Source organism: Equus asinus, chromosome 11 (assembly GCF_041296235.1).
Source record: "Equus asinus isolate D_3611 breed Donkey chromosome 11, EquAss-T2T_v2, whole genome shotgun sequence".
NCBI classification, from domain to species: Eukaryota; Metazoa; Chordata; class Mammalia; order Perissodactyla; family Equidae; genus Equus; species Equus asinus.
The window spans coordinates 84,176,326-84,193,941 of record NC_091800.1 but is presented as its reverse complement, the minus strand read 5'-3'; the positions used below and the strand labels follow the sequence as shown (position 1 = coordinate 84,193,941).

The window sequence follows — 17,616 nt, the reverse complement described above, 5'->3', positions numbered from 1 at the left end:
AGGCTCCACCAAGCCGATGGCACGTGGGGCCCAGCGCCATGCCCAGGGTGGTGGGTGCAGTGCATACAGGTAAGGGAGCCGTGTGGGCAGTGGGAGAAGGCCCCACAGGAGTGAGCCCTAAGCTGGCTCCCGAGGGAGGACCCTGCACTAGCCGAAAGGGCGAGCAGGAGCTCCAGGAGTCCTCGTCATTCTCCATTTGACCCCTTCTCCAGAGCGCACTGAAGGAGAGGGCGCCGGCTTCCATCCTCCCACAGACCTGGGCCCTGGCGGCCCCCCAGTTCCCGCACGGGTCTCGAGCTTGGGCCTCAGACTCACCTGGCTGGGATGGATCGAGAATCTGCATTTCTGTAATCTCTCAGGTGATGCCTGGTCCAGGACCACACCTGACAACCCTGTGATGGACGGGGGAAACCACGAGGCCCCAAACGGACAACCCTAAAAGGAAGAAGTCACTCATTTCATTCCACCAGCTTCTCTTTCTGCTCAGAATTCCAAGACCCACTCCTAAGTCCCTGCTAACAAGACCCACAGAAACTTCCTGTGGAAGCCCTTTGCTTATTTTAAAAGACAGTTTTTGGGCTGGCCCAGTGGCGCAGGGCTTAAGTTCGCACGTTCCACTTCGGCGGCCTGGGGTTTACCAGTTCAGATCCTGTGTGCGGACATGACACCACTTGGCACGCCATGCTGTGGCAGGCGTCCCACATATAAAGTAGAGGAAGATGGGCACAGATGTTAGCTCAGGGCCAGCCTTCCTCAGCAAAAAGAGGAGGATTGGCAGATGTTAGCTCAGGGCTAATCTTCCTCAAAAAACAAAAAAATAGTTTCCGTGTTTCACAGTCACACCCACCTAATTAGAAAACTAAATTACACGTTATGAAATAATCGACAACCCCCCATCAATGTCCACCTCACTTCCTGAAGGGCCTCAACCCATCTTAAGAACGGATTTGAAAAAACGACTCCTCAGGATGCCATGACAGGGCGGGAGACAGCTGCGGGGAGGGCACTAGCGCACATGACGGAACCCAGGCCGGATGCATCTGAGTTTGCTGGGATGCTGCGGGCGCTGCATCTAAAGCCCTTACATTCCATGTCATGAGCTTCCGTGCCGAAACGCACACCCCTGAGCCCCCATGAGTCACCCGGAAGGAGTCCTCTCCTCCGCCAGGTGCGATGGGGCCTCAGACCGCCCTGGGAGCCTTCTTTCCCCCGAAAGCCACTCCTGCTGCCCCGGCCCCCCGCCCCCAAGCCCCCCCCACACTGAGCCCCGTCTCAGCCACACACCACCTGCCAGGGACGGTTTAAGGCCAGAGGCTGGGCACCTGGGGGGCTCAGGTGACAGCAGATTCTCTTCTCCTCTCACTGTCCTCATCCAGCTCAGTCAGACCTGCCGGACAACACACGTCCAGAACGCCACTGCCCGTGCCACCTGCCACTGCACACCCAGCCCGGGTCTCCACGGCCGTCCACCCCTCCTGGACTGGGCGTGGCCACCCTTTCACACGGCTCCCTCTGCCTTCTCAACAGGCAGCCAGGCGAGCTGTTAAAGACCTAAGTGAGATGGCAGCTGGCGGGTGGCACAGCCGTTAAGTGCACATGTTCTGCTTCAGTGGCCTGGGGTTCCCCGGTTCGGATCCCGGGTGCGGACATGGCACTGCTTGGCACGCCATGCTGTGGCAGGCATCCCACATGTAAAGTAGAGGAAGATGGGCACGGATGTGAGCTCAGGGCCAGTCTCCCTCAGCAAAAAGAAGAGGACTGGCAGTAGATGTCAGCTCAGGGCTAATCTTCCTCAAAACAAAAAAGCTAAGTGACACAGCGCCACTCCTCTGCTCGAAAGTCTGGAGGCTTCCAATTTCCCAGACTGCGAGCTGAGGCTGGGGCTGGGGCCCTGGCCACAGTTCACACACAACCTGGCTGTCACAGGCTAAACTCTGTCCCCGCAGAACTCCTATGTTGAATTCCCCACCCCAGGACCTCCGAACGCACCTGCCTTTGGAGCTGGGCCCTCTGAAGACGCAACTAAAGTAAAACGAGGTCAGCAGGGCAGCCCTGATTCAACATGGTCAGAGTCCTACGAAGAGGAGATCAGGACACAGGCACACACAGAGGGACAACCCCACGAGGACACAGGGAGGAGACAGCCGTCTACACGGCAGGAGAGAGGCCGGAGAGGGAACCAGCCCTGCGACACCCTGACCTCGACCTCCAGCCTCCGGACGGTGAGACACAGACATCTGCTCTCTAAGCCGCCTCGTGGGCGATGCTGTGTCACTGCAGCCGAGCTGACTACCGCTCGGGCCCCCCACTGCCCTCACTGCCCACCCCACCCCGCCCCTCGCTGTTCTGGCCTCACACACCCAGGGCTCCGTAGTGTAAACAGGAATAGCCGCAGGATACACAGAACAATTTTCAAAAACTTGGTATAAATGTTACACAAAAAATTCTTAGGGTGTGTTTGGGCATTTCTGGGTTAACTACTTATTTTTGCGTCTTAAAGGGGCAGAACCCAGCGCTACAGAATTTTGCGTAAAAGGAAGGGGAACAAGGAGACGCAGGATGGAGCTGCTCTCCCTGGGTGGGACCCGTTCTGTCTCGCTATGGGCTGGCTTTCTCCAGACAGCTCATCGCGGCTCAAGGTCGCTGGGAATGTGGCCGTGGCCGGCCCATGACTGCGTTGACAACTGAAGCCTGGGAGTCCCACGTGGCGGGGTCTTGGTGATGGCGGCCCATGGCTCTGGCTTTTGGAAGCACTTGGGTGGCACAACCCAGGGGTGATGCCTGGCCAAGGGAGGACAGGAGACAACAGGCTCATGAGGGGGGGCCGGGGCAAGGGCGGGACAGCCGGTGGTTTACAGGTCGCACGCTGTCAGATGGGGACACAGCTGGCACTCACTGGGTGGGAGGGCAGGGAAGAGGAGACATATCCACCTTGGTTTTGCTTCAGCCGAGCTTTCCAAGAGCTTCACGCAACTTGGAGACGTCACGACACGACGGGAAGGTTCTTGGATCTGGGCAGAACAGGGAATGTCAAATATGGGCTCCGCCATGGACGAGCCACCAGCTGGAACCTCACTTCCCGCAACAGCAAAGCGGGCCTGACGGCCGCACTCAGAGAGGTTTACAGACAGGAAGAGAGCACACAGCAGCCATGGGCACCACTCAGGCCCGACGGGCGAAAAACTAAAGAGAGCTTTTAAAAATTGTGTGTCGATTTCTATTTGGTAAGACATATTCTCCTTTTTACTAAAAAACAAGTTTTTTAAAAATCATTTTTCCAAACCTTAAATTCTTCACAAGAGTACATGATTCCTTTGACTCCTTAACTGCCTATATTTGGTCTGTTTAAACATTGATAAAAAGCAAACACCAAACATATCACAACACCTAACAAGAAGGAGGGAAGTGAGATTTTAAGAGTTCTCCATCCCCTCGCGAAGCAGAGAGAGTGGGTTCAAAGGTGCTCGCTGGGCTGGAGCTGCCGAGAGCCAGCAGGGCCCCTCCGACCCCTCACCTCTCCCGCCCTTCTCCTCGTCTGGGACTGACTCCCTGAAGTAACCAGGAGCATGACGCCTCCCCCACGAGGAGAGCCGGGAGGACGTCCTTTCGTGGCCACCGGGCCTGAGAGTCACGAGTTACTACAGGACAAGCAGGCCGGCTCTCCTGGCCCCTGAGAGTGAGCATCCCGTGAGTTAGAGGGGCCAGTTCTGCTCGGTTCTGGGAGGAAACCAGGGTGTACCAGGCATTCCAACGAGAATCGCAAAGAACCGCCAAGACAGAAAGAGAGTTTACATGGCTCCTTTATTTTCAAGGAAATGTCGCCCTGGGCACCACTGATGCCCCTCACTGATGTGTGCTCAGCTTTTTAACAGAGCGCTGTTTGTTTCCGCGTTAACACGACGCAGCAGGCGCGTGCTGTGCTCTCGTCTCCCATCCAGCCCCCAGGACGTCGCCCTTCAGACCAACGTGCGACCCAGCCGCAGCTGCTGCCAGGAAATCCCGATTTCACGCAAAACTGGAGGAAAACCCACAGCCCCTTAACAGTGGGGTGGCGGCCCCAGCGCCCAAGCTTCTCCCCAAGAAACGGCACAGCCTGAACCCCTGGGCCCTCGGAGCCCAGAGGTCTGGATTCCAGTGTGGGCATTTTCACCAAAGGAATTTACGGATTTGGGAAAAAGTTAATCCCCACAATCCCTCACAGATATAAAGTTCTACCTTCCAATCCAAGTAACCAAGAGACGTACCCTCTGCGTCCCCGTGTGCTGTGTGACCTGCAGAGATGCACACACACATGACACGGGGTGACCAGGGGGTGTCTGGCCTCCTCATAGGGTGACCACGGGGTGTCTAGCCTCCTCACAGGGTGACCAGGGGGTGTCTGGCCTCCTCACGGGGTGACCAGGGGTATCTGGCCTCCTCACGGGGTGACCAGGGGGTGTCTGGCCTCCTCATGGGGTGACCACGGGGTGTCTAGCCTCCTCACAGGGTGACCAGGGGGTGTCTGGCCTCCTCATGGGGTGACCACGGGGTGTCTAGCCTCCTCACAGGGTGACCAGGGGGTGTCTGGCCTCCTCATGGGGTGACCACGGGGTGTCTGGCCTCCTCATGGGGTGACCACGGGGTGTCTAGCCTCCTCACAGGGTGACCAGGGGGTGTCTGGCCTCCTCATGGGGTGACCACGGGGTGTCTAGCCTCCTCACAGGGTGACCAGGGGGTATCTGGCCTCCTCACGGGGTGACCAGGGGGTGTCTGGCCTCCTCATGGGGTGACCACGGGGTGTCTAGCCTCCTCACAGGGTGACCAGGGGGTGTCTGGCCTCCTCACGGGGTGATCACAGGGTGTCTGGCCTCCTCACGGGGCTGTAGGACTCGGGCTGGTGGAGAGCAAATGTGGAAGGTCCGCCCTGGTGACACCCACTGCAGTGGGGGCCGAGGGAGCAGGTAGGCATCACCAGGGCCCTGGATGCAGAAGAGCCACAAGGAGCCCCGTCATGGGGACAGAAAGGGAGCCGGCCACTGAGCTCCGGGAGGCCGAGAGGAGGTGTTCACTGACTGGCTGGGCATATCCACCACGGCCAACGAGAGCCAGAGCCCGCCACGGGCCAGGCACGGGGCGATGCAGGCTGAGGTGGACAAGTGCTCTGCTGGAACTGGGCTGTCCTGGGTGGGGGCCAGGGGACCCAGGAGTGGGATGGACCGAGGGGTTCTGTGGAGTCTGTAACAATAAGCTGAAGAACAGAACAGTTTCTTTTGGAAAAACCCAGAACCCAGGACGGCGACTACCCCTCAGAAGAGAAACTCGTGCAGGACACAGGCTCCACGACCAACAGCAGGGACGCAGCCCCACCACCTCCCTTGCGGATGGGTGGCCAGCTTGTTCTTCCACACGTTCCCTCCGCTTCTGTCCGACAACACCGATTTTTGCTACAAAGAAACTTCACAGGTCAGCTCTAGGCCCGTTTCTTACTTCTGAGTTCTCCCGCGATCTCAGCAACAGACTCGGCAGAGAAGTCTGACTCCTCACACCCAAACTCGGCCCACAGGGGCACCACGGTGGGCGCTCGGGCTCTGAAGGGGCACGTCGGAAGACGGACACACGTCACTCAAACAGCACCAGAATAACAGCGCGGGGCAGCATGCCCCCACCCTCACCCCAAAGCGGCCTAGTTAGCAGCTGACGCATCCCTTGAAATTAGCTTCTTGGACCATGTAAAGCTCAGTGAAGAGGAAGGGAGGATGGGCCAGCATGGGTGGGAAAGAAGACAGGTGTTCCAAAGTGTGCGGGTCCCCCGGCCGGACTCTACCCAGAGGAGGGGGCGAGCTCATCACTCACGCTCTGATCCAAACTAATGACCTACTCCTTCAACACGTAAAGAGCTACAAGTTGTTTGTCCTCACTGGGGGGACGATGATAAACTTTCTTTAAAACACAATGTGGGGGGCCGGCCGCATGGCCGAGTGGTTAAGTTCGCGTGCTCCGCTTTGGCAGCCCAGCGTTTTGGTGGTTTGGATCCTGGGTGCGGACATGGCACCACTGGTCAGGCCACGCTGAGGCGGCGTCCCACGTGCCACAACTAGAAGGACCCACAACTAAAAATACACAACTATGTACTGGGGGCTTTGGGGAGAAAAGCGAAAAATAAAATCTTTAAAAAACAAACATGATGTGTTTATATTCTTGTAAGCAACTTCGTCTGTTTATCCTTCTGTCCATCCAGCCATCCAGCCATCCAGCCATGCCCCCTCCTGCACCCACCCTCATCCCCCCATCCGTCCACCCAGGATGAGAAACAGTGTGTTGCTCAAGGTCAGTGAGTGGAGAACGTGGCCACAGATCGAAAGATCCTTCTCCCACTTCTGCTTCTGCTCCTTGCCCACCACCACCGGCATCACCTGAGAACTTAAAATGCAAATTCTCAGGTCCTGCCTCAGACTCCCTGAATCGGAAACTCCGGGGGGGAGGTGCCCAGGAACCTGTGACCATTCCTTCCAGATGATTCTCATGCTCGGTCCAGGACCACTGTTCCTCCGCATTCGGCAGATGCTTAAATGGACTAGATGCAATCACATTTCTCCCCCAAATGTTCCTTACTTTTTAACCAATTACTGCAAATCTAAAGAGAAAACAGAAATAAAAATGCTGGAAAAGGAGCCCTGCCACAGAGGGGGAGAGCTTTAGCCGCTGGACGTGCTCCTGGCCTTGTGATTAAAAATCAGGTTCAGGAGTCTACATCGTTTCCATCCTCAAGGTCAAGAGACAGACTCGCAGATGGTCTGGGCAGCCAGCTTTATCTCCTTCACCTGCAGACTAACCAGAGAGTGAATGTTCTGGACGAGTGGAAGCAACACAGCGATCGGAAGTTAAAGTAAGGCAGCAGCCTGTGGGGACCAGATGAAGACAAAGTGCCTATTGGTTCAGGGCGGAGCCACGAGAGTCCAGCCCTGTGCAGCTGAAAGAGCTACGAAGGCCTGGGAAAGGTCACTGGCGCCACCCTCAGCTCTGACTCGTCCTGAAGGGATCAGGCCCCCTGCCCTGAATCTCTACGTCTGGTGCCAGCAGCCCCCACGTGCCACTACTCCCAAATGACCCCGGAGGCAAACAGCTCTGTGACCTCCAGGTGGAAGCCGGTCCTACAGATGGGGAATTCCCGTGAGGAAGCGTCGGGATTCAGACCTAAGTTGCTGAGGACGTCCACGTCAACCCACATCCCCGTCCCCACAGGAGAACATGCAACATGCCCCTCGCTCGGCGGATGGCACGGTGTCAACATCACATGACGCACAGCCCGACAGCCGCATCGTGTCACAGGCTCCCTGCAGCCGTACCTCCCACGTAGCGACAGGGAAAGGGGCCTGTGCTGAAGGGGAGGCCGTGTGGATGGAGGATGCAGGGTCCTCTCTCCTGACCAAAGGACACAGGGTGTTCCTAACACAGGCATCTCCTGGCTGGGATTTCAGAGTCTGGCTGAAAACTGCAACTGTCAGCAGCACAGATGTGTCAAAGGACGCGGTCTGAGAGTCACTGCTCGGAACAAGGTCAACACGAGGGCCTGGCTTGCAGTGCAATGCACCGAGCGGTCAGTGTCACCCGAGCCTCACAGGGAGCCTCTCACCATTCAAAATGCTCGTGCATTTTCGGGAGCCGGTGAAGAAGGCCCCGTGCCCGAGGCTAGGGAATGACGTCACTCTGGAACAGCTCCCGCTCCATAATTCTGACTCAAGGCCAAACACAGAGGCGGGCCCTCCCTCCAGGGCAAGTCCGCAGCCCTGCAGATCTGCGGCGGGTCCACCTGCCCTTCGCCTCAGCCACACGCTGAATCCTAACAAGCAAAACTGACTTGAGTCTCAGAAACCGGGAGCCGCCTTTCCAAGAACAGGGGGCCAGATGGCACAAAATGGCTTTGCTTTCTCTTGACTCATTTGCAATAAATCCAGTAGCTTTGATCACGAAAATCACCGTTAAAAACCGAATGTCTCCGAAGCCTTGGCTGGACCCTCACACACAACAATGTTGGTACGGATTTAACCGTTCCTTTGCTCTCCAAATCCACCGGGGTCTCCCACTCCCGAGGCAGAGAGAGGACAGCACACCGCAGCCTCACGGACAAATCTCCTGTCCCGGACAAGGGGCACCCGCACACCACATACGTGCCGCGATATCGGGCAAAGGCTGGCAACTTACGTTTAAGGATTTATGATTATTTCCTCTTCATTTCAAGGAAAACTAGTTAACGCCAACCATTTCCCTCCGGACAGCGCAGCATGAAGACTCATGTGACGGACTGAAAGCCGGCAGCTGGTCACCGCCAGCTCAGCGATTTCTCAAACCTAAACGAATCCATCCAAACCGCTCCTCAAGCTCATTTTAAGTAATCTTTTAATTAACAGGGAGAATGAACAGCCAATTATCCATTCTTCCAGTCTTTCCCCAGACCATTTTCAAACATTCGACTTAGGTTTAAATTATCTTTGGTGGAGAAAACAATCACCTGATTAATCTGTATTTTTCCTCCTCAAAATGACCTTCTGATAGCACCCCCAGCCGTACACCAGGCTCTAAAAGCCCTGGGCTCGAGACGATTTTCAGCCCACCAAAATTTATGCTTCCTCCATCGCTACTGCTGCAGATGCAACCGAAACGCAGGCTGAAGGAGCAGATTTCAGATCGGGCTCCAGGCACCCACCTGGGTTCCGGGAAAGCCTGTCACCATCTGCGATGATTCTAACTATCCACAGCAGAACAAAATCAGGCCGCCAGTCCTCGGAACCCAGCTGCCGGACGAATGCCCATCACACCTGCTCTTTCCTGTTACCACTGCTAGGAAAAAAAATTAAGGCTGCTATACAAAAATCAGACGCATTTCCCCACGATTCAGCACGCGATGCCAAGCTAAAGAACATATAATTCAAGGCCAGCAGCTCCTCCTACCCGTGCGCGCGAAAACCGCATTTAATCTCTGCACCATTTCTTCCAGGGCCATCTCTTCATTTCTCAGCCAAAACCTCATCCTCCGGCAGAAGAGGACGGTGCTCCGCGGCTGGTCTCTGCGCCAGAGGCGCCCGCTGGGTGGGGCAGGGCGAGTGGGGAGGGGGCGCGCGGCGAGCCGGCCTGAGCGCCTCCCTTCCCGGGATTGGTCCCGAGTCCCACCGAGGGGCGCGCCCTGCGCAGGAGGGGGCTGCTCGGCGGAAGCGGAAGCGGCGCGCGCCCCGCGTGTCCGCCACCTGGACGCCCTGGGTGTGCAGCCCCGGGGTCACCTGGAACTCGTGTGTGCACCTCCGCGGCCACCAGGGAGCTGCGCGTGTGCACCCCCGAGGTCACCTGGGAGCTGCGCCTGTGCACCCCCGCGGCCACCAGGGACCCCGCGTGTGCCCCCGCCGATCGCCTGACAGTCCCGCGTGTGCACCCGCGGGGACCCGGGCCGGCAGCGCTCCCCGAGCAGAGGCGAGGCCCGGCGCACCCCTCTGGCCCCGGGTCTCCGTGCCCTTCGGTGGAGGAGGGGAGAGGTGTGGGGCGCGAGCGGAACCTGCCCGCCCCCCTTACCTCCGGCCGCCCCTGGGCAGGTGCAGAGGCCGCAGCAGCCCGGCGCGCCCTCCCCGCGCCGCCGCATGCCGCCCGCGCCGCCCCAGGTCGTGGGTCCGAGGGTCGGCGGTGGATCCGGGGGTGGCCAGGGTGGACCCGCTGCTCCTGGTAGCGGCGCCGCCCGCCGGAGGACGCAGGGGCGGTGGGGAAGCCGCGCTGCAGGCTCGGGCCCTCAGGCCTGGCCCGGGTTGGCACAGAGCCACCCGGTGCATCCTACACCTCGGCGCCCTGCGTGTGCCAGGCATGCGTGTGCACGGCTGTGGCCGCCACATCCCGAGGGCGTGCAAGGACGCACTGGGCCCTGGAGGGGCCTCTCCTTCCCAGGGGGATTGCCTGCTTTTGTGGCTGGCATTACAGGCAGCACGTCCATGCTGACAGAAGGAGCCTTTCGGGAAGAAGGGCCCATTTCCATAAGTGGTTTGGGGAATTTGAGCACGGAGCGGCTGAGGTTCAAGCTCAGGTCAATAGGACCGACCTGTGTGCCAGCATCTCTGGTGTGACTGCCAGGAACTGGGCTGGGCCCAAGGGGTAAAAAGATGGAGGTGACACGGCACTTGCCTGCAGAGAACTCATGGATCTGGGGGCAAGAAAGATCTGGAAGCACATCATTGCAACGTGGAACGAATGTTGCACACGTGATAAGCACACGTGGAAAGTTGGGGTGAGACAAAGAAATTGCTGGTTTGTTTTTTTAACATCAAAACCATTGACTATCAGCAGCTTCATACAGGTGGAGGTAGAGCCCAGTGAAGGGAGGGGTTGGCGCAGGGCAGACGGGGAGCCTCTCCCTGTGGACAAGGGTCCAGGGCTGCCCGGCGCCAGCTGTGCCTGCGGCCCCCTCCCCCTCACGACCACCTGCCTGCGACTTCAGAAGGCCAGGCACCTGGCAGAGTGTCCAGAAACGCAGCCCCTCCCCCCAAAGTGAAGTGGGCGCCTCCACCTTCCTGTGGCTCCAGAGGCAACAGTGCCCACCCTGGTCCTCAGCCAAAGCCAGCCCGGCCGCACTCCCTCAGGCCTCCGACACAGCGGACGGGACATCCCTCTCCCGGCACCTTGGCCTCCTCCTCATGCCCGCGTCCCGCTCTGGCACATGGGTCTACACAGGCGGCGCTCACACTTGAGGTGCAGGAGTTCCCTGCCCCACCCCACCGCCCCCGCTGAGGGCCCACTCACCCTAGACGGCAAGGTCACCCAGGGTTTCCCACCCCGCCGGTCTGTGGGCCCAGGCGCGGGCATCTCTAACCACTCAGGCGACGCCGACACAGCTGGTCCACACTAGAATGCTGCGAGTCGCTCCCGTCTACACCAACAGCAAACAGAGAAACAGCGAGACTTCGTGCCCCTCCTGCTCTCGCTGACCGGTTTCCCCCACCGGGCGAATGTTCCCACCCACACGCAGCTGCCTTCCTCAGCCTGTGCCATCCGCTCCGTCCCCTGAAACCCTTCCGGCTGGTGCCACACCCGGGACCAAGCTGCTAACTTCAGGGTTGAGTCTGCGAGCCTCTGTGCTGGGTGCTGTGACGCGTCAACGTGGCCAGGCTCGGTTCCCAGGCGTCTGCTCAAACACCAGTGTGGGCGTCACTGTGAGGGTATTTTGTAGACCTGATTAACAAGTAAATCAGCAGACTGATTAAAGCAGATCACGCTCCCCAATGTGGTGGGCCTCATCCAATCAGTTGAGGGCCTTAAGAGAAAATGACTGCCCTCCCCCGAGGAGGTGACTTCCCACTCGAGCGATTCCTGGGGCTCCAGCCTGCAGCCTGCCCCACAGATTTCAGACTTACCAGCCCCAGAATCGTGTGAGCCCGGCCCTTAAAATAAATCTCCCCCTCCACCCCCTCTCTCTACCAAACCTTCGCTCTCTCCTTAAATTACGGCTCAGATGGTGCCGTCTTTGTACAAAGAGCATTTAACATCTGCCCGAGTATAACCATCACAGTGCTGCCCAGCATTTACTGAGGACTCACTGTCCCAGGGACTACCTCAGCCCCACACCTGTGTGAACTGACTCAACTTCACAAGGATCTAGGAGATAGATGGGCACTGCTTTTACCCTGTTCTACAGAATAAGGCACAGAGAGGCTCAGTGACTTGCCCAAGGTCACAAAGCTGGTAAGCGGCAGAGGCAGGATTCACACTCAGACACCTACAAACACAGACCCAGAAAACAAGTGTTTGCTTCCAGGAAACATCGCGTCTCAGCTGGAATGTCACCCAAGTCTCCTACAGTTCAATAAGGGACAGTCAGTAAGGTCCCAAGCCCAACATTGCACGAACTCTTAGCCCGACTGTCTGTCACTGCCTCGCCCCTCCCAGCAAGGAGGAGCAGGGCAGGGACAGGGGTGCACAGGTGGGAAGGCGGGAGGTCACGTCACACCTGGACACCCTCATGTCCCCTTAGCAGCTGTTCTGGACAGCCGGCCCCGAGAGGTGAGAAATGAGAGTGTGCATCAGGTGCTGGAGCCCACCCTCCCGAGACTGGGGCTCCGGATGCTGCTGTGGAGGTCATGGGGACATGCAGGCAGGCCTTGGGGCGGCTGGACGCTGGCCCTGGAAGGCAAGGATGCACACTTTCCTGCTCTGCCTCATCCCCCAGCACAGGGGCCGCAGGAAAGCGGGGCTTGGAAACGGCCCTATGAAGAAAGCCCCAGCCACCCAGCATGGCCTGGCTCATGAGCCCTCGGGGAGCCGTGGACGCACCCCGACTCCCCACAACCGCTCCCTGGGCGCCGGGAGCCAGGCCCAGCTGGTTCCAGGGTGCCGCTGAGCAGGGCAGGCAGCTCCTGCCTCGTGGGGCTGACACTCCACAGGGGGCCGCCACGAACAGGGACAGGCAAGCTGAGGGAGGACAGGGAACAAGCTGGGGAGGGGCCAGGAAGACAGGAGAAAACAGGACACGGGACTTCTGTCCTCGCCACGGGGCCAGCCCACAACGCGGAGGACTTTGGAGACGCCACCATCCCAACACCAGAACACTTCTCAACCGAAGCCTGGCACCTTGCCTGGCTCCCGGACAACCTGGTTCCTCCGACCCTCCGGGCCCAGCAGCACCCCCACCTGGCCCACAGGATGAACCCCCCCGACCTGGGCACCCGGCAGCTACCTGTCCTCTAACCCACGGCCAAAGATGGGGACAGAGCATTCAGAAGACAACAGGCAGGACTGACCCGGAGCGGCTGACAGAGAGCCCCCTGCACACGGTCAGAACGGGCTAGACTGCTCGGCAATCAGCAGGGCCATGAGGTGATGTCACCTCACACCCGTCAGAACGGCTGTCATCAGGAAGACAAGCAATAGCAAGTGTTGGCGAGGGTGTGGAGAAAAGGGAGCCGTCGTGCACTGCTGGTGGGAGTGCAGACTGGTGCAGCCACTGTGGAAAACAGCATGGAGGGTCCTCAGAAACTTAAAAACAGAAATACCCTCTGACCCAGCCATCCTAGCTCTGCATGTTTATCTGAAGGAATGAAATCAGGATCTCAAAGACACACCTGCACCCCCGTGTTCTCTGCGGTGTTGTTCACAACAGCCAAGACATGGGAACAACTAGGTGCCCATCAATGGGTGAATGGACAAAGAAGATGTGGTTTATATACGCAATGGAGGATTATTCAGCCATAAAAAGCAGGAAATCCTGCCATTTGCAACAACATGGACGGACCTTGAGGGCCTTATGCCGAGTGAAATAAGTCAGACAGAGAAAGACAAACACTGTATGATTTCACTTATATGTGGATCTAAAAAAGTCCAAGTCACAGAAACTGAGTTGAGCGCTGGTTTCCAGGGGCTGGGGGTGGGGGAAGCGGGGGATGTTGCTCAAAGGGTATAACCTTCCAGCTAAAGGACGAGTCAGTTCCGGGATCTAACGTGCAGCCTAGCGACTGTGGCTGACAACATGGTATCGCGTACTAGAAAGTTGCCGAGAATTCTAAGAGGAAACGCAGTGGTCAGTTTGCCCCTTAGTGTCTGCAGCAGTTACAGCCAGCAGGACAGGGACGCATCCCTCACAATTTATTGGGGACTGTTTAAGGGAAACCTCACAAAGATCCCTCAGCAGGCCACAAACGACCTCTAACCCGTTGGGACCTTCTGGAAGGACCCTAACTGGGAAATAAAACCCTCTTGAGTGTGAGTGACCCTGTCAGGTGGAGCGGGCAGGTGGGGCGTCACCTCGGAGCCATCCTTAGACGGGGCGAGTCCCTAACTCAGCCTCTGATCTGCTGGGGCCGTGGAAATGAGAACAGGAGGGGCCGCAGGGCCCCACAGCCATGCAGGACTGGGGTGGAGGACGGGGCAGGGCCGTGCCAGGCCTGGGGCCCCTGAGAGAACCGCAGGGCCAGCGCCTCCCTGTCCTACTCTCGGGGACCCCGAGCACTGGCTTTCTGGGTTCTACGTTTATTCTGAAGACGTCACCCGCCACCTCCTGGCGGTGCACCCTGAGCAGACTTTGGGGGCATCAGGCCTGCGTATCTCCTCATCTGCCAGACCAGCCTCCACATCAGAAAGATTTCACTCGGGAAAAACACTTGTTCAGGCGTAAAGCAGTGAATAATTGAAGGATCCAGTCCATACCCACATCGGAGCCTTAGTCAGTTCTGGCTGTAACAGAACACCACAGACAGGGCGCCCAGCAACAAGCGAAATTTACTGTCTCACAGCTCCAGGGGCTGGAGTTAGAGATCAAGGCCGGGTTCTGGCGAGGATCCCCTTTCCAGGGCCTTCTCTCTGTGTCCTCACGGGGGGAGGGCGAGGGGCTCTGTGGGCCTCTTTGATAAGGGTGCCAATCCCCTTCACGAGGGCTCCCCTCTCACCCCCTAGTCACGCCCCTGGGCCCCTCCTAACACCATCACGCCAGGCGTTAGGGTTCCAGCTCATGGGTTCTGGGGACCACACTCAGACACAGCGGTGCCTACATATTTCATTTTAATGACAGTAAAACAGCAACCTCAAATGGCTTCATTCTTTTGTTTTGTGACTTTAGGCTGTATTTTATATCAAACATCTGACAGACAAGAGCCTCAGAAGATTCTCCCACCTGGGCGCACCTGGAGAGCATCCGGCACAAAGACCCCTGCAGGGGCGCTGGGGGACCGGGCACTCCATCAAGGATGGGGGACGGGGAGCAAAGAGAAACTTAACATCTCCGGACGTTCATGACTGCACCCCAGAACAACCCGTCGGCCCTCGTCACTGTGCCCCAAAGACAGCGGCCCACAGGGGTCCCTGCCCGAGCTGTGCCACGGCTCGGATCAGAACAGGAGGGCCTGGGCACTCGAGCCTGAGGGAGACTGAGGAAGCCACTGTGGTGGGCGGAATGACGGCCCAAAGACGTCCAGGTCCCAGTCCTCAGACCTGTGCGTGAGCTACCGTGCGTGGACGGGGGCTTTGAAGACGTGGTCAGGTGGGGCTCTTGAGATGGGGAGAGTGTCCTGGGTGATAGGGGTGGGTCCAACGTATCAGGGCCCTCCTAGGAGCGGGGCAGGAGGGTCAGAGCCAGAGATGTGCTGATGGGAGCAGAGGTTGGAGCATGCAGGGCCCCGAGCCAAGGAAGGCAGACGCTCTAGAAGCTGGACAAGGGGGGAAATGGATTCTCCCAGAGCCTCTGGAAGGAACCAGCCCTGCCCACACCTGGTTCTGGAATTCAGACCTCCAGAGTTGTAGGGTAATAAGTGTGTGTGTTTAAGGCACTGTTTGAGGTCATTGTTAGGGTGGCAACAGGAAACCATGCTCACTAAAACCTGGAAGCCCCTTCTACAGAACTTGACCATCTGCCTCAGTCCAAGGTCCCCGTGAAGCCATCAGAATGACCAGGGAGCCAGGAGGCCCCACAGAAGGGCAGATGGCAGGCACGGGGGCAGCTCTGGACACAGGTTCCTCTTTCAAACCCCGAAGGGTCAGGAGTAGGAGCCGTTCTCTGTGCCTACAAATGAGTCTGCTGCCCGGACAGACTAAACAAGGTAAACACTTAAATCGTTCACCTCTCACCACGTAAATACCGTGACTCTTCAGAAGACCTAGGGGTCTGTGTGTCCATTCCTCACATTCTAAATCGGACTGTTGGGGGGGGGGGGGTTGGACCCGCGTCACGTGCATGCGTGTGAAGAGCACATGTGTTCCAACGAGGCGGCCGCAGCAGGTGGGCATCGCCGTGCCCGAGTGAGGGGTGTGAGCCACAATGAGTTATGCATTTTCTAGATTTTGACATCCTCCTGCCAACAGATACCCCGCCTCTGTCTCTGTCTCTGGGAGACATCGGCTTTCATCGTGAGGAACAACTCAGGAGACAGATCGACCGAAACAGCGCAGAATGCCTCCAACAGCCAAGATTTAGGAAAACAAGACAGTTCCTTCGTAGTCTCTTGTTCTGTGTGCCTGCCTCAGAAGGAACACAGATGGGAAGACATGGCGGAGAGTCTGCGTGCTGCTCCCACATCACAGGAGCAAGAGGGGAGACTGTCGGGAGGTGATCTCAGCACAATTCGCAAGTCTTCCTAAGAGATGTTAGAGGAAAAGAGGCGTCGATGTGTCTCGAAGAACAGAAGAGAGAAAAACAAAGCTTTGAAAATTACCTGGAACTTTATTTTATAGGATTCTCTAAGTTAACATTTATTAATAACTCCACCAGGTTGGAAGGCAACTGTAATTTATTTGGGATAAGACTGTCATTATGTGCTTAAGAGGCTTCTCCCAGGTGGCATGGAGGTCACAGATGGCCTGAGTCCTGCCTGGCGGCCAGCCTCCTTCCTGTCTGGACAGAGGGCTGAGGTCTGCCCGCCCTCTCGTCCAGGCTGCAGTTTTACAGCAGCTGCAGGATTCACAGCTTCGGTCTATCAGCAGTGGCAGGTGGAGAAGGTCATGAAGAAAGCTGCCACGGACCCCAGGTGCCCTGCGAGCCCCAGAGGAGCAGAAACGGAGCCCACCCTGTGGGCGGCTCTGGCACGTCATCCATCGCACAAGTTGTGAAAGTGTAGAGGTACTGGTGGGTTTGGGAAAAGAAGAGGCCCACGGGCAGTGAGAGCAGGAAGGAGCACAGTGTCTGTGCCCCTCAGATGGAGAAGGAAGGGTGAGGAATCTAAGGGAAACGGGAGGTGGGCACAGGACTGGGCCATGGGATGGTCAGCGTACATGTCAGCTCAGCAAGGCTCGAGTCCCATCTCCAGACCAACACTCACCCAGGGGCTGCTGTGGAGGGGTTTGTAGGTGTAGCTAATTGACTAGCGATCAGGACATGAAGGGAGGCAGATCACCCTCCATGATGTGGTGGGCCACGTCCCATCAGTTGAAGGCCTTAAGAGCAAAAATAGGTTTTCCTGAGGAAAAGGAATTCTGCCTCTAGACTGCAGCCTAGAAACCCTGCCTGAGCTCCTGGCCTGCAGATTTCAGACTCGCCAGGTCCTGTCATCGCATAAACCAATTCCTTGAAATAAACCACATACGGATATGTGATTTATGTCTGTATGTCTGCGACTGGCTGTGATTCCCTGAGAACCCTGACTGACATGGGCCTGGTCCTGAGAGGCCAGAAGGCTAAGGCTTCCTTAGCCAGTTCATGAGGCATCAAGGAAAGAGGAACAGATGAACAGACTGGTACCCCGGGAAGATGGGTGGCCATGGAGGGGAGACATGCGGACGTGTGGGGCACTTAAAGGGATTCAGAAGAGCTGAACGTTAGGAAAACTGTAACTGAGTCCTTTTGCTTATGTTTCCCCTTTGTGTATATGCAAAACTGATGATAAAACTCTGCTTTAACAAGTCAAAGAGGGCTCTTTAAGTAAAAAATTAAAACTCTAAGTGATAAGAAAAAACTGAATTCACTTTCTTTGAGTTGGCCAAGCATTATCCTAAATGACACGTAGATTCATCAGGTTCACTGAAATCGTGATTGGAGCAGACTGCCTGCGTTAGGACACACGAGATGGAAGACAGAAGGAAACGGCGAGAATCACAAGTCAGGGTGCCGTGGCCATAAAACCCATGAAAAAGATGCTCTAATAACAACGCACACACAGAAGCGCGCACCAGACACAAACCAGATTCTAC

The 17,616-nt window shown here is 57.3% G+C and overlaps 1 protein-coding gene across 14 annotated transcripts in view; it reads right to left on the bottom strand.

The window, feature by feature from the left end:
• Positions 1-17,616, bottom strand: part of MCF2L (MCF.2 cell line derived transforming sequence like) — a 179,560-nt gene that overhangs the window by 110,532 nt on the left and 51,412 nt on the right. For 3 of the 14 annotated variants that reach the window (XM_070520176.1, XM_070520185.1, XM_070520192.1), the window contains exon 1: positions 8,929-9,055. The exons of 7 other annotated variants lie outside the window; for them this stretch is intronic. In XM_070520176.1, coding sequence (XP_070376277.1) covers positions 8,929-9,007 — 79 coding nt within the window. In that variant the 5' untranslated portion in view covers positions 9,008-9,055. Of the gene's footprint in view, positions 1-8,181; positions 8,631-8,683; positions 8,709-8,928; positions 9,227-17,616 lie in introns of those variants that run through there. 4 more of the 14 variants (XM_070520184.1, XM_070520187.1, XM_070520183.1 and 1 more) reach the window with 4 other exon arrangements.